Source organism: Anser anser (assembly GCF_964211835.1).
Source record: "Anser anser genome assembly, chromosome: 23".
Classification (NCBI taxonomy): domain Eukaryota; kingdom Metazoa; phylum Chordata; class Aves; order Anseriformes; family Anatidae; genus Anser; species Anser anser.
Genome location: NC_139744.1, coordinates 2,001,051 through 2,016,898, shown reverse-complemented (window position 1 = coordinate 2,016,898; position 15,848 = coordinate 2,001,051). Strand labels below are relative to the sequence as shown.

General features: G+C 69.4%; 1 protein-coding gene across 3 annotated transcripts; it reads left to right on the top strand.

Annotated features, from left to right (window-relative positions):
- Nucleotides 1–1,779: 1,779 nt before the first annotated feature.
- HAP1 (huntingtin associated protein 1) lies at nt 1,780–15,772 on the top strand. 3 transcript variants are annotated; one of them, XM_083809348.1, is made up of 17 exons: nt 1,780–1,992; nt 5,104–5,372; nt 5,886–6,080; nt 10,819–10,895; nt 11,016–11,132; nt 11,247–11,347; nt 11,523–11,631; nt 11,776–11,854; nt 11,960–12,090; nt 12,202–12,276; nt 12,369–12,506; nt 12,599–12,666; nt 12,752–12,919; nt 13,148–13,464; nt 13,568–13,786; nt 14,188–14,290; nt 15,082–15,772. In XM_083809348.1, the coding sequence occupies exons 1-17, from the start codon at nt 1,940–1,942 to the stop codon at nt 15,473–15,475; spliced, it is 2,613 nt and encodes an 870-aa protein (XP_083665474.1). In that variant the 5' UTR covers nt 1,780–1,939; the 3' UTR covers nt 15,476–15,772. The 3 variants fall into 3 exon arrangements, with proteins under 3 accessions (XP_083665474.1, XP_083665473.1, XP_083665472.1); XM_083809346.1 differs by lacking the exons at nt 1,780–1,992; nt 5,104–5,372; nt 5,886–6,080 and adding an exon at nt 8,656–8,865; XM_083809347.1 differs by lacking the exons at nt 1,780–1,992; nt 5,104–5,372; nt 5,886–6,080; nt 12,202–12,276 and adding an exon at nt 8,651–8,865.
- The last annotated feature ends 76 nt before the right edge of the window (nt 15,773–15,848 follow it).

Here is a 15,848-nt window from a genome sequence, read left to right as displayed (position 1 = left end):
TTTCCCACAGCGCTTTCTGGGGCACGAAGCTCCTGGATGAGCCTGGCAGGAGAAGAAAACCTGCGGCAGGTCCATGTGAGGCTGCCTGCAGAGGAAGGGATGGTTTTACCTACTGCTGAGTACATGCTGGGGGTGGGAGGGGGACATGCGGGTGGCCCTGGGATGCCCACATCCCTGTCCCAGGTGGGTTTGTACCTCTGCCTTGTGCCAGCTGGAGGCTGTGCATGCTCCTTGGACAGCGGTGGGGGACCCGGGGGGAGCCCAGCCCCACGCCACCAGGGCATTAGGGGCACGCAGAGCTGTCGGTGCTGCGCCCGGTGGCTCGGGGTGCTGCAATCAGTGCACGTGGGGCGAGATGCGCAGCACCGGCATGGCACGGAGGAGGCAGCTCCCTGCAGCTGCGTGCGCTCTGCTGTAGCAAAGCTCGTTTTGTGCAGCCACTGGCGAGACGCTAATCAGGTGGACACGGCTGCCACCAGTGCTGGGAGACGGGGGCTGTGATCAAAGGGAACTAGGAACAACGTTGTGGCTGTTCCCGCTTGCTGTCAGCACCGGCCCCGCTCCAGCCTTGTGTTTTTTGCTCAGCTCTGCCGTGGTGGGGAGGCGAGGCGGGGGCCCAGGCTGCTGCAGGGCAGGGCAGGGTGTGAAGGTTTGCACGTCCGACGTGCTGTGCTGCCATCCTGCTCACCTCAAGCTGCTCAGGGCCATATCCCTGCTCTGTGATGCGCAACCCCAGCAGCCTGGGGCAGGGACGAGCTGAAGGGCAAGGGCGGAGGAGCCGGCCTGGGCAGCGGGGCTGCCTCCAGCACCATCCTGTTGGGGCGGGGGAGCATCCTGCACCCAGCTCAGCCCCAGGGCTGTGGCCAAGCACCGCTGCAGCGGGGATGCAGCCTCGCTTCCCACCCCGGCCTGTGCCAGGATCAGGGCTCAGCAAAACAGCACAGCCAGTGGCTGCCTTCTGGGGGGGGGGGGGGAAGCCCCAGCAGGACCGAGCACGCTTCTGGAGGGCAGCGAGGCTGGGGGGCCGAGGCTGGGGGGCGTGAGGCTGGAGCCAAGCATCCCTTTGCTTGTAGGAGATGCTTCCAGTGGTGGGCAATGGGGAGAACCCCCCCATCCCGGGCTGGGGGGTGCAGGAGAGCAGCCGAACCAGCTGCGGGGGGGGGGTTCAGGCGCTGCCGCCTTGCACTGGGAACCCGGGGCTGCAGTATCCGGGGGGGGGGGCTCTGGCCGGAGGCAGGGACCTTCCCCCGACCCCTGCCCGCGGACCCCCCCGGGGCTCCCCCCGCCTCGCCCAGCCCTCGGCTGCCTCTCCCCTCGTCTCGGCCCCCTGTTGCCACCTGCCGGCAGCTCCGCACGCCACGGGGCTCCGCTCTCCCTGGAGCTCCGGCCGTGCCAAGCCCGGACCCTCCCCCGGTGCCCCCCCCCCGCCCCATCCCGACCCCTCTCAGGGATGCTCCGGGCGCCCCAGGCTGGGCAGTACCGGGGCCGGACCCCCCCCGCGCATCTCCCCGCGGCAGGACCGCAGCTCCCCAGCTTGGTGGGGGGGCCCTCGCTGTCACCCCCGCGCCCCCCCAGCCCCGGCCGCTGCCCGGTGGTGCCGGTGCCCCCCCCCCTCCCGACGCGCAGCGAGCATCGCCCCCACCTTCCTCTGCATCCCGCAGCGGCGGGGCTTGGGGGTGGGGGGTGGGTGCACCCACGGGGGGGGGGGGGGGGTTGAATTTTTTTAGGGGGGGCTGCGGACAGCGAAGCTGCCGCCTCTCCCGGGGTCCCCCCGGAGCTGCGTGCCCGGGGGGGGGGCTTCAGCGCGAAACCGGGCCCCGGGGCGGGCTGGGGGGGCGCCCCGGGAGGCGGCGGGACGGACTACAGGTCCCGGCATGCCCGGCCGCGCTCCGCACCTGCCCGGGGAGCGGCTTTTGTTCGCGGCGGGGCCGCGGGAGCGATGGGCGAGGGCCCCGCGGCCGCCTCCGCGCCGGGAGCAGCGAGCGCGCAGCGGTGAGTGCGCCCCGCGCCCGGCCCCGCGCAGCCCCGGGGCAGCCCCGGCCGCCGCCCCCGGCACCCCCCCGGTACCCCCCCGGTACCCCCCCGGTACTCCCCCCCCGGTACCCCCAGCCCCCGGTTCTCCCGGTACCCCGGCCCCTCGCCGGGGCGCACCGAGCTGCGGCGCTCTCGGGCGCACCGGGCCCCCCCGTTATCACCGTGCCTCCCTCTTGGTTATCCCCCCCTTTTATCCCCCTCTGCTCTCCCCGTTTTCCCCCGGAGCACCGAGTCCCGGCACCTCCTGGCACCCTGAGCCCCCCCGCCCAGGTCCGACGGGAGCCCCCCCCAAGCCGTGCCGGGCTGTGCCGGTCCCCGTGGCTGCGGGGCCCCCCCAATAATTCACTTTTTCTCTCCCCATCCCTGCAGCCCCACTCCCACGCAGGAGCCCCGGCACGACGAACAAGTTTTCAGCTTTGCCGACAAAGTCTCCCACCCCGGGTGGGATTTTCCCCTCTCTCGGCTTTAGGTGGCCTCGGGGGTGGCAGCAGGGACGGGGTCCCCATTCCCCGTCCCCATGGTTTGGCTGCGGGGCCGGGGAGGGGGCTCAGAGGCGGTGAGCCGGGCTCTGGCTGTGTTTTGTGGTCCCCGATGCGTGAACCAGGAAGTCTGCAGGCAGGAGCGGGGAGGGATTTTCCTGCTGTACGGGAAGAGGTTGATGCCACCGAGGATAATTCTGTAGGGGAAGGGAGGCGCGGGGCTCAGCCCGCTCGCTCGCCCAAAACCCACCGTGGGGTCACTCGTGGTGAGGTCTGGTGCCTGTGACAAAGCATCAGGGGCCCGGGGGGCCACAACGCAGCAAAGGTGGTGGAGCCGGAGCTGAGACCTGGGAAGAGGGGTCCCAATTCCACCTGGGAAGCGAGGCAGCCCAAGGGATTACCTGCTGGGGCAGACGTCCTTCCCCGATGTCCTCGGATGCGGGGAGAGGCCCATTTCTGAAAGATGCTTCGGTCAGAGGCTGCCTCCTGCGCTCTGGGATGGGATCTGATGGGCTGCAGGAGCCGTGGCTGTACCCATAGCAGGGATGCTCCGAGGCCGGGGACCACTGCAGGGACTCCACTGGGGACGTCCCCTGGGCCAGGGCAGGGCAGCAGAGTCGTCACCCCCATCCCAGCACCGGGGCCGAGCCGCTGCCTCACCCTTGCCCTCGCCCTGAGCATTGTTATTGCTCCTCCGCAGCGCTGGGCGTGGGAGCAGCCACACCAGGCGCTGGGCAGCGGCACCAGCCAGGCCTGGGAGCCTCTGTCCCTCCTGTGCGGTGACACCAAGCTGTGCGTCCCCATGGGTTAGCTCCCCAAGTCCTTCTGCCCCTCCAGCCGCCTCCCCCTGACCCATGCCCTTGCAGAGTTTCCTTGCTCCCCAACCCAGCCTCAGGCTTCTGCGGCAGCAGCTGGGGGGAAAAAATAGCCCGGAGCAAGCCCGGCCGCCCGCAGCACGGCTCAGCTGCTGCCGAGCTTCCTCGGCACGGGGTGGGGAAGGGGATTTGGGGGAGCTCCAGCACGGCTGCGCTGCACGCACGGAGGAGCCCGGGCAGGAGCTGCATGACAGCATCGGAGCAGGGCAAGGAGCAGCGAGTGCAGGTCTGCACGTGCACCAGGGCACGGGGTGAGCCCTGCAACTCCTGCCCCGCCGTCGGGGCACCCCCAGCTCCGCCATCCCCTGCTCTCACCCTGTGCCCCCCACCAGCCCCCGTGGGAGGCGTCCCCAAGTCAGCCGGTGGGCACCGCAGTGGCTGAACGCTGGTGGGCTGGCGGGGTCCGGGGGCAATGGGAGCTGCTCGCACGTGTCTGAACAAGGTCCCCTGCCCGGGCAGAGTTAATGGATGTGCAGGAGCTGGGCCAAAAGGAGACGCAGGGCTCTGTGCTGACGCAGAGGCTCGCTCCCCAGAGCCAGCGGCAGCGAGGGAGCGGGGCAGCGGCAGCCCGACACCTCGGCACGGTTGGTCCCTCTCCTTCTTGGGGGAAAAATGGGGAGGGAGAGAGCCAGTGGGGCCAGGGAGCCTTTCTCTAGGGCAGCACGGGGCAGGATTGGGCCAGCCGGGTCTGGTGGTCCTGGTGTGGTGGGGCAGAGGGCCTGCGGGTGTGCTTTGGGGTGTCTCTGCCACCCCATGGCTGCCCCACGTGCCGGGGATGATCTGGCCCAGGCGCAGGGTGGCCCAGCCCTGGTGCTGTGGACGTGACAGCAGCCAGGCAGGAGCACGTGCCAGGAGGGAGGGCAGCGACGTGCCCGGCTTGGACCCGCTCCCGGGGCCGAGGGGCTGCCGCACGCTGCAGCCCCCCGCTGCAGCACAGATGGGGGCACGGGGCTGGCGTGGGGGGCTCCTGCCCCACGCGGCGGTGGGACCAGCAGTGGCCACAGCCCGAACTGGAATCGCTGGAGATGCCGGGAACATGTTGGTTTTATGGCCTGTCTCATGATGTGTTTATGGCTGGGCTGGCACGGCCACAGAAGCTGCCCAGCCCTGCCCTGGGCGCACGGCAGGGCTGCGCTCTGCGTCTCGCCGGCAATGGGGTGGAGGATGGCAGCTGAACTTTGCTCTGCGAGGTGGGGCTCCCGAGGGCTCCCGCGAGAGCTGCCGGCACCGCAGCCGTGTCCACCCGCTGCCGAGCACCTGGATGGGGGAGCAGGGTCCTGCCCGGTCCCCTCGGAGCATCCTCCCCCCCAGCTGGCGCCGATCCGGACGTCACCAAGTGTTTGCTTTGGTGCCGGGACCCCGTGCCACATAGCGGCCACCAGCTCGGTGGTGCGGAGCAGCGCTTAGCAGGTACGCCCACCCTGCGCCAACCCCACAACTGCCCTGCAGCAACCCGGGGCAGCGGGGGCTGAGCTGGGGGCTGTCCCCGTGGTCCCCCTGTGTCCCCACTGGCCCATGGGACGAGTCTTGGCGTTGCTGTCCAGGTCTCCCCAAGCCCCAGAACCCAGCAGTGCCACCGTGATGCTGCCCCCAGGGAGGGGCTCAGCTGGTGGGGAAGACCCTTAGGGTTCCACTTGGGTGCCTGAGCGTGTGGCTGGGGGGCAGGATGTGTCCCTCGTCCCCCGTACATCTCCCTAACAGCTCCTTCTCCCCAGGCACCGGCCGGAGCAGGGACTCTGCCTCCTGCCAGCACCTCTCCGGGGAGCCAGGGAGGAAGGTGCGTCCCCCCATGGCAGCCGGCCCCCCCACGTAACGCCAGCCAAACTGGACACCGCGGTCCCGCGAGAGACGCCCCCCGGCCAGCGCCCACCCGCCCGCTGCCTCCCGTCCGGCCCGGCCTCGCCGCTCGCTGCCCTGCCCCACGCTGACGCCGTGCCCCACGGGTCGGCTGCGGGCAGACGTCGCGATGCCGTCACCATCACCGGTGGGTAGAGCCCGTGGTGCCGGTGGGTGTCCGTGGGGACCGGGGCCAGGGGGTCAGGGGTGGGATAGCTCCGTCCTGGTCCCCCCCCCCCCCCCCCCCCCCATCCCGGCCCCATCGCGTGGCCATTGCTGAGCCACCATCCCGGCGTCCCCCACCTCGTGTCCCTGTCCCCGGTGTCCCCAGCACCGCTTGGCTGGGCTGAGCGCAGCCAGGAGATGGCAGCAGGACCCTTCCTGCAGAAAGCGGGGGGTGGAAGGGAGGGGGACTGGGGAGAGCTGGGGGGGTCCCTGTGTGTCACCCAGCGCTGGGACCCCCACTCCCCCATGCACCGCATGAGTGGCTTTGGGGGTGACCTGGCTGCTGGTGGCACCAGCCCCAAACCCCGAGGGGACAGACGGGTCCGAGGGGTGCAAGAAGCTCTCCTCCATTGCCCCCCACCCCGTTTCTTTGCCCCCCTATCCCGGCCCCGGATCCCCCCACCCCTCGGCTGACCCGGTGCCCCTCTGTCCCCAGACCTGTGCAGCGGTGGCGATGTCCCCGAGGTGGAGATCATCAGCCTGCTGGGCGAGCAGCTGCCCCGCTACAAGCTGCGGGCGGACACCGTCTTCGGCTACGACCACGACGACTGGTTGCGAGCCCCCCCTGCCCCCCCGGAGCCCGCAGCCCCCCTCACCCCCCAGCAGATCGCGGAGACCCTGCAGTACTTCCGTGAGTGCCCCGTCCCGCGCCGTGGGGCTGGGCGAGGGCAGTGGGGCGCAGGTGACGGTGTTTGGGCCGGGTGGGGGCTGCGGGGCAGTGGGGGAGTTAATCGCTGCTAACGGGATTGCCGGGATGGATTTCCTTGCCCAGAACATCCCGGGCTAATTCTGGGAGCAGCTTCTGCTGAGCCGAGCTGGACGCTCGCAGAGAGCCTCCGACAGCTCCCGGGGACCCCAGCGTGTCCCCACTCCCTGTGCCCTGCATCTCTCCGGGATGGCACACCAGCAGGGCCACCTCTGACGGGTGTTCTGGTGGCCCCAAGTGCCGCTGTGTCACCAAACACAGCCTGGAGTGGCCGGGGGGTGTAGGGCTGCTCCTGCCGGCAAAGCCCTGTGGGGTACGGGCACCTGGGGGGAGAACCCCGCAGCCCCCTGGCTGGGAAGGGGGCGATTCCCAACCATGGAGGTGCGAGACCCGTTCCCGGCACGGGGTCAGGGTCTGGTGGGCACCACAGAGGGGACGTATCTGTGCTGCGCCTCTGCCTCTGGTGCACGTGTGGTGGGGGCAGGATTAGAGTGAGGGGCTGGGGGGGATGGACGTGGGGCAGATGGGGCTGGGCCCCGCTGCCAGCCAGGCTCCCTCTGCCCACGTACGAGGGGCTGAGCTGGGGGCCACCCCCTGCTTGTGCTTGGGGCCGCCCCCAGGGTGTTCCTGCCCCCCCCTCCCCCGGACCCCCAGCCCTGCAGTGACCTCGGGTGGGTTTGAGCCCCCAGCCCTGCTTGTGTGGTGCCCGGTGGGGAGTGCCCGGCTCAGCAGGACCCCGTGTGTCGCCGTTCCCTCTCCGTGTCACGTCCCTCTCCGTGTCACATCCCTCTCCGTGTCACGTTCCTCTGTGCCTTGGCACCTGGGTGACGTTTGTGCCTTAGCGGTGTGGCAGGGGCCCGTGCTCCCTCATCCCTTCCCCCCAAAACCCTTAAGCTGCCATCAGAAATAGCCCCCTGTAATCTGCTTGCGCAGGGACGCGGGGGACCTGCACGGAGGAGCAAATCCCCCGGCGGGGGATTAGGAGGAAGCGGCTCCTGCCCGTCCACCACGAGACGCAGGCTGTGTCCTTGGGGTGCCCGCGGGGCGAGTCCCTGCCCTCGGGCTGCGACATCCCCAGGCAGAAACCACCCGCACAAGGAGAGGGGAGAGGGTGGCACTGCGGGCGCCTGGGTCCTACCCCAGCTCCGGGAGGGTTTTGTGGCTGTGGCAGGACATGGTCAGGGGTCAGGGTCCTGGATAGGATACAGGGAGGGGAGTGTGGTCCGGCGGGTGGGAATCCTGCAGGCAACTGCATCGTGTGTTGCTGAAGGGCAGCTCCGGCCCCAGCCTCATCGATTCATTGATCAGTTCAGTGCTAACGAGGAAAGGCACAGGGGCAGGCGGTGGCGGAGTCACTGTGTGCATTGGCATTACCGGCATCCTGCTGGAGAATGGCCCTGCTCAGCGCCCCGTGGCTCTGCACAGCCCCGTAGGGTCCCAGACCCCGCTGCCCTCCTGCCCACCGCCCCTGCGCAACGTGGCAGCCAGCTCCTCCATGATTCAAGTGATTTATTCAGCCTCAAGTGATTTATCAAGTGATTTATCCCCTGCCTCAGCGCTGCCTCTGCACAAGCGCGTTTGGGGAGGTGCTGGGGGTGCCAGCCGGGGAGCGTGGGGCACCCAGGACCCACGGGGGACAGGCGTGTGCCAGCCTGTGATGGGGCTCAGAAGGGGCTGCTGAGCGGGGCAGGTTTGAGGAGGACGGAAAAGCCTTTCCGTGGGTCCCAGCACCGCACTGGGCACCCAGGCATGCAGCATTTGCATCCTGCTGTGCGCTGTCAGTGACAATGGGGACAGTTTGGGGTGAAAGAATGAGGCTGGCCAGGTGCAGGGCAGGGAGCACGCCGTGGTGACCTGGCACTGCCCACAGGCGGGGTTTGGGATGGGGGTCCTGAAACCCCTCCTTGTCCCTCCGAAGGGGCACCCGTGCATGACCCAGCTGGGGTCAGCCCTGCAAAGCTGCTGCTCAGGAGCCGGCGACCCCACAGTGTCCCCTCTTGGCAGTCAGAGCTTGGCACCATGGGGGGCTGCTGTGCCCAGACCCCGCCGTGTTCAAGTCCTGCTGAGGTGGGACACAGCACCCCAGGGCTGAGCGGGACCACCCTGGTGGGAAACGCATCCCCAGGGTGCCCCGATGGGGAGCCTGCCTTGGGGTGCCTGATGGGGACCACGTCCCCAGGGTGCCCCGATGGGGACCCCTGCCTTAGGGTGCCTGATGAGGAGCAGCGTGTCGATGGGGTGCCCCCCAAGGAGAACCTGATCCTAGGCTGCACGGCGGGGGGAGTCTCCTGGGATGCTCCAAAGGTTTGGGGTGCTCCAAAGGTCCGGGGCGCAGAATGGGGAGCGCGGCTCCCAAGCGCCCCCAGCGGGACCGGGTCCCCAAGGCGCACGGGGAGCGCGCTGCCGCTGCCAGCCCAACCGTGCCGTGCCGAGCCGTGCCGGGCCGGGCCGGGCCGTGCCGGGGGGAGCGGGCAGCCCCCGGCCCCGCCGCCCCCGCCCCGCTCCAGCCCAGCACCGCCCCCGGCGGGATGCGCCCGGGCAGGTGCGCGCAGCCGGGGCGACCCCATAAATAGGGGCGGGAGCGAGCGGCTCGGCACGGCTCAGCTCGGCACCATGGAGATCTGGAGCAGCCCCGCTGCCTACGATGAGCTGAACGGGAATGCGGAGCGGGGCGGCGACGCAGACCCCATCGCTCGGGAGCTGGAGGAAGGTGAGGGGTCCTGGGGCCGGGGGTGCGCGGAGTGGGGCTGGGGCTGGTGTGGGTCCGGGGCTGGGGCTGGGTCTGCGGTGCCAGGGAGGTGCTGGGCTGGGGTCTCCCCAGCAGCTGCTGTCGCCTTTTCCGTGCTGCCCCAAGGCTGGGACCCTGTGTTTGGGGCCACGGTGCCTTTCCCTAGGGGGCTGGCAGGCCCCCACGACCCCACTCACTGCGGGGAAATTGCTGCCCATGGGGATTCCCATGTTCCCCCAAAAGGGTGGTTGGTGCCCCAGTGGTGGCAAGTGGAGGGATGGGGAGGGGTCCCCCAGTGCTGTGTCCCCAAGGGGCTGGGGGGCTGCCCTCCTGTGGGGTGCAGGACCCTGTGTCGTGCCGGATCAGGCCCCGGCGGTTGGCGCGGGTGCGTACGTGTCCGCCAGTGTTGCGGCTCCCAGGGCCTGCCGCTTGCTCACGCCATAACGATGCTCATGCTCTAATTACTCCCAATTAACAGCTCAGTGGCCTGACGAGGTGCAGCTGGGGACCCCTGCAGGGACCAGGCCCTGTTGGGGCATGGGGAGGGGGCTGAGGCTGGGGCTGGCCCCCCTCTCCCCATGGACGTGCCTGCTGGGGGCTGGACGGGGACACGGGTGGCGAGTGGGGGCATTGCCATGGCGATGCACGCACCATTACACAACCCCAGCTGGGGCGGCGTAATGGGATTTGTGTGGCTGAGCCTCTCCCGTTAACCCACTTTGCCTGCCCCAGACATCCCCCCCGGCTGGGGGAGCACTGCTGGGGCTGGGGGGGGGGGGGAACACGTGGGGCGTGCGCCGCTCTGCTGGGGGAAACTGAGGCACGCGCCCGTGAGGCTGTGGACACAAGCTGGGGGTGTCGGCAGCGGCTGTAGGGCGCAGAAAGGGCTTGGGGTATAAGCAGGGCTCGGGGCCTCGTACTCGCTGCTGGCTCCCTCCTGCTGCGCAGCTCTGGCGCTGCCATCTGGGTGCGTGCCCGGCGCCGTCTGGCAGCGTCCGCAGGCGCTGTCGGTGGGGTTGGGGCTGGGGGGACGGACAGACGGCCCCGGCCCCGTGCCGCCCGTCTGTGCCAGAGACCCAGATACTGGGGGGAGGCGAGCCTCGAGAGTGGTGATACTAGGGGGAGGCGAGCCTCGAGCGTGGTGTTCCTGCTGCCTGTTCCTGGGGCCACAGCCTGCAGCTGCCTTTGCCCCGTGGCAGATCGCAGGCGTTGCTCTTCCCCTCCCTGCAGCTGGAGGGGCAGCGGGGTGGGTGCATGCACAACATCCCCCGAGGATGAATTTTGGTGCTGGGTCCCCCCCAGGGCAGTGGAAATGGGGATGCTGTGGGCCGTCCCCTGCCTCCTGGGCACCAAAGCAGGGGCTGGAGCAGATCCCTGCGCTCGGCTCTGCCTTGGTCTGTAGCCCCCTGGAGAAAGTAGGGCAGGGCTGGCTGCTGGCGGGGAGGCCTGGGGAGGGGGCTGGGGACAGAGTGGAGGTGGCGCTGCCTCCCAGCGCTGCACCGTGCCACACATCGCTGTTGGTACCAGCCTGGCTTTTTGCTGGAGATGTTGCCTCCAACCCCATCTCCGCTGCCGGCCTTTCTCCATCCTGGCCGTGTGTCCTGTGCCAGGGCTGCCGGCCTGTCCAGGCAGGGTGGTAGCTGTGACCAGACGACCTTGGCATCATCTCCACCACCCCGAGGTGCAGGGGGGCAAGGTGTGAGTGTGCCCCGCTCCCCACAGTGCCATCGTGAGCATCTCTGCCTGCACCCTGCTGCAGAGAAGTCCTTTTTGGTGACCAGCGTGGAGCAGCTCCACCTCCTGTCCCCATCACTGCGAAGTGCAGGGGACAACGCATGGTGCTGGGGGAGCTGCAGCACAGGGGGGAGGCAGCAGGGGAACCGTGCTGAGCCCCCCCCACCCCAGCGGGGCTCACCCTCTGCCCTCCTCCCCCAGTCCTGTGCACCGAGCGGGCCGTCAGGATCACCAAGACCTACCACGACATCGATGCCGTCACCAACCTGCTGGACGAGGTACGCCGCAAAATGCTCCGTGCACGGGGAGCCTGGGGCTCTTGGGGTGGGCCAGGGGGGCTGCAGGAGAGGGGGCAGAGAGGGAACGGGTCCCAGGTGACACAGATCTGTCCCTCGCAGAAAGAGCGGGACCTGGAGCTGGCGGCGCGCATCGGGCAGTCCCTGCTGAAGCAGAACCGGAGCCTGACGGAGCGCAACGAGCTGCTGGAGGAGCAGCTGGAGTTGGCCAAAGAGGAGGTACCAGCCCCTGGGCACGGAGCGCTGCCCTCACCCCACTGCGTGCCCAGCCTGGCCGGGGGGGGGGGCTGTGGCCCCCAGCCTGTGCCCTGATGTCCCCTCTCCTCCCCCCAGATCGCGCAGCTGCGCCACGAGGTCTCCATGCGGGATGACCTGCTCCACTTCTACACCACCACCACGGAGGAGAGCGAGCCCACCTCTGCCACCGCCACGCCGTGAGTGGGTCCCTGCCCCGCCGCCCACCCCCGTGGGGCTGCTCGGGGGGGGGGGGCCGGGTGGAGGTGTCGGGCTGGGGCTGCCCCATGGGTCTGGGGCCCTGCAGATGGGGTCGGTGGGTGACCCCATCCTGCCCACACTGCGGGTGCTCAGCGCCCTCCACGCTGTCCCCAGGCTGCGCCGGCAGGAGTCGTCCTCGTCCCTGCAGCAGTACTTCCAGTACGACACCTTGCAGCAGAAACTCAAGTGCCTGGAGGAGGAGAACCAGAAACTTCGCTTGGAGGTATGGGGACACGCGGGGTGCCCGGCAGCGAAGCTGGCTGGGGTGGGGGGGGATACGAAGGGTTGAGGGGTGAGTCCTAAACCTCCCTGGGGGGAGGCTGGTGGTGCTGCCCCTCACGCTCAGCCCCTCCGTCCTCTCCCCCAGGCCACCAACATTGCAATCGAGACCTGCCAGTACGAGGACCAGGAGCACCAGCTGATGATCGACTGCGTGGAGCAGTTCTGTACGTGGGGCTGGGCCGGCGGGGGGGGGCAGCTCTGCTTCGGGGTGGGGGGGGCCCGGGCATCGCTGCGGGGGGCTGCGGTGACGGACCCCGCTCTGTCCCCAGCCGAAGCTAGCCAGCAGGTCGTCTGCCTCTCCGACGAGCTGGCCCGCAAGGCGGAGGACACGGCGCGGCAGCAGGAGGAGATCAGCCAGCTCCTGGCGCAGGTGGTGGACCTGCAGCAGAAGTGCCGTGCGGTGAGTGTCCCCTCCCTGTCCCCTCCGTGTCCCCTGCCCTGTGCTGGGGGGGTGCTGGGGGGGGGGGGGGGGGGGCACAGGGCGAAGCTCCCTGACCTGCCCGTCCCGCAGTACGGCTCGGAGGTGGAGGAGCTCCAGCAGCACCTGGCCGTGGCCAAGGAGGTGCAGCAGCAGCTCCGGACAGAGGTGAGCTTGGGTGGTGGGGTGGTGGGGGCTGGCCGCAGGTCCCCCCCCCTACAGCCGGGGGGGCCGTACACTGAGCTGTGCCCCCCCCGCAGCTGCGGGACCTGCAGGAGAAGTACACCGAGTGCGGCGGGATGCTGCAGGAAGCCCAGGAGGAGGTGAAGAGCCTGCGCGGCCGCAGCTTCCCCAACAGCACCGTCAGCCGCTACGGCGCGCCCAGCCTGCTGCCCCTGGTGAGCGCGGGGCCGCGGCAGGGCTGGGTGGTGGTGGGGGGGCTCCGTGCTCCCCCCCCCGCCAACACCGCGTCCGTCCCCTGCCTTTCCAGGACTCGCTGGCAGCTGAGATCAAGGGGACGATGAGGAAGGGGACAGACGGCTCCTCCTCGGACTACAAGTGAGCGTCAGCCCCTCGAGGGGGGGGTCTTGGGGGGGGGGGGGGCTGGCTCGAGCATCCACCCCCGCCTGCTTCCTGCCCCCAGGAGCTACCTGCGCGTCTTCGAGACGGTGAAAGCGGTGAACCAGGCGGCCAAAGCCAAGTCGTGCTCCGAGTCTCCCCTGAACGTGCCCAGCTCCAAGCAGTTGTCAGCCGTCCCCTCCAGGGGGGGCAACACCCCCCCGGCTGGCTTCTGTGGCTCAGAGGGCACCCCGTGAGTGCTGGGGGAGGTGGTGGTGGTTTGGGGGGAGGAGGGGGGTTGTGATGGAGCCACTACCCCTGTGGAGGGGCTGGGGTATTGCTGCGATGTTGATCCCATTGCAGCATGGATTGTGCTGCAAAACTGGGGCAGGGTGGATGCAGGGGGGGCTCGGGGGGGCCCCGCTGCAGGACCGTGGCCCCCTCCCCAGCCCCCCTGACGCTGCCCCCCCCCCCTTGGCAGGGGCGAGGGGTCCGTCGAGGAGCCCCGGGGGGCTGCCCCGGGCCGGTGGGACCTGGAGGCGGCGGTGCAGCGGCTGTCGGCGCGGCAGCAGAGCCATGCCTCGGAGGAACGCTCCTTCTTCGAGGCCGAGCGGGAGCGCAAGCTGTGGAGGCTGCGGGACGGGGAGAGCTCCAGCGGCTTCCTCACCCCCAACGAGAGCATCGTGTCCACCGGCACCAACCACTCGGGGGGCTCTGAGCTGACCGCCGGCTCCGGCTTCTCCCTCGGCTCCCTCACCTACCTGCCCGACAAGCTGCAGATCGTGAAGCCCCTGGAAGGTGAGGGTTACGGGGGCTGCTTGGTGCCCCCGTGCAGCCCTGGAGGTGTTCGTGGGCCCGGCTGAGCCCCCCTCTGCTGTGTGTGTCCCCCCCCCCTCTCCAGGCTCGGTGACGCTCCACCACTGGCAGCAGCTGGCGCGGCCCAACCTGGGGGGGATCCTGGTGCCCCGTCCCGGGGTGCTCACCAAAGACTTCAGGCAGCTGGACATCGACCTGGAGGAGGTGTACAGCCTCACCGACCTGGAGGAGGACGAGGTGGACGCCGCCTCCTTCCAGCTGCTCCCTACCTCAACACCCGCCAAAGCCAAGGAGCGCCCCGGGGGTGAGCACGGGGCGAGGGGACGGGGGGCGACGCGGACCCCGGCACCTCCCTGCCCTCCTGCTGCTGTTACCCCTCGCACCCTCCTGCTGCCTTCCCTCTCCCCTCAGTGTCCCTCTCTTCTGCCCCTGCCTCCCCATGGGGATGCTCTGGCCGCGGGGGCATGCAGGGAAGGGGGGGCTGGGAGAGAATTTGGCTCCGCGCCCCTGCTGAGCGGGTGCTGACCGAAACGCAGCTGGGTGCGCGCCCTGTGCGCGGGTTTCTGCTGGCCGTGACAGCTCTCAGCCGAGCCTTGGTGCTCCTCTTGGTGCTCCTGCATGCCCAGCACCCTGCTCGCTGCCTCTGCATGCGCCCCCTTTCCTGACCCCCCTGCCCGTTAACCCGGTGTCTCCTGTCCCTTCCAGTGTTCCTCTCTGTTAACAACCTCCCCCAGACCCCATCTACCTTCACCATCACCACCTGCCACATCTTCCACCCCACCACCGAGCTCACCACGGTGACACCCAGGTAAGGCGCGTGGCCCCCCCACCGCCTGCACCGCTGTCCCCTGCTCCCCCCCTAACCCTCCCCTTCTCGCCCCCTGCCCCCCTCCCACAGCTCCAGGATGTGGCACTCCTGGGGCCCCCGGCTGCTGATGCCCTGAGAGGTGCTCGTGGACACGTCCCCGACTCCCACAGCTCGAGCCAGGGCCTGCCCAGGGCTCGGTGACAGCCACGAGGCTGGGGGCAGCCTCCCCTTGCTTCATTCATGTGACAAAGAGATTTCCTTAGGGGGGGGTCCTGGGGAGCAGCCCTGGGGGCAAGAGCAACCTCTGCTCCTGGGTGCCTGGGGGGGCTCTGTTCTGGGAGCTGACATGGATTTCCTTTCCTCCTCCTCCTCCAGCTGCTTCAGAACTTGGGGCCTCTCCCAGGGTGTGCTGGAGCAGCCAGGCAGGGCTTGGAGCAAAGCTCTGCCACCCCCCTTGCTTCCTGCCGGGGCTGGGCTGGAGCGAGGACCAGGCACCTTAATTAATGAGCCCTAATGTGGCCCTGGTGGGGGCTGGGGTGAGCTGGAGGCTGCTGGCTGCTGTTAGCCAGGGACAGCTTTTGCCTTCTAAATGCCCGCGGAGCAGTGCCTGTGCCCCCTCCTCTCCTTGCTGCCTGGGGGCTGCCCCAGCCCCTTGCCCCCCCCAGCTGCCCCCTCCCCGGGCCATGAGCATGCAGGAAGGAGGAGAAGGGGCCGAGCTCTGCCTGCAGCCCCCCCAGCTCCAGCCAGCTCCCTGATATCCCCCCCCTTGCTCTCTCTTTCTCCTCCTCCAGTCGGTATAACGCCGTCGTGCCTTCTTGTGGGCCCATTGAGAGGCTGAACCTCTGCACCCCCTCACCAGAGGTGCCCAGCCCCGGACCCCCCAGCACCCCCCTGGGACTCGTCAGGCTCCTGCTGGTGCGGGGCATCTCTGCCTCGGTGCCCTCAGCCGTATCCTGGTGGCCCCCCTCACTCCCTGCTCAGGACCCCCAGCGAGCTGCTCCCCAGGGCTCCCCGCAGCCCTTCCCCGGGGCTGGGGGGCAGCAGCGACCCCTGCCCAGGAGCAGCATCTTCAGCTTGAACCTGGTGGAGAAGCTGCGCCGCCTGGGGCTGGATAAGGTGGTGGCCAGAGGGGAGCTGTCCTACGCACGAGGAGAGCACAGGGGCGGCCGGGATGTGCCGACGTGATGGCACAGCAGCGCCTGCAAGCTTGGGATGAGATGTGTCCTCCTCTTCATCTTCATCCATGGGACACAGAGACGGGACAGGCTCCTGGTCCCTGCCTGGCCAGGGGGGGCATCACCCAAACCCCGGCTGCCTCCTGGTGGTGCCCCAGGGCCTGGCACTGGTTTGCAGGGGCTTTGCCCTGACTGCAGGGACACAACGCTGTGATGCCTCAGGGTCCCCCTGCGCTGCTCCCCCAGCCCCGAGTCCTGCAGCTGCAGGGGTCCCAGGTGCAGGATCCTTGGGGCACTGGAGGACACTGGCCCTGTCCCCACCCAGGGGCTGTGGACCCTTCAGCAGAGCCAGTTGTTGGCAATAAAAACTGTTCTGGTTCCTG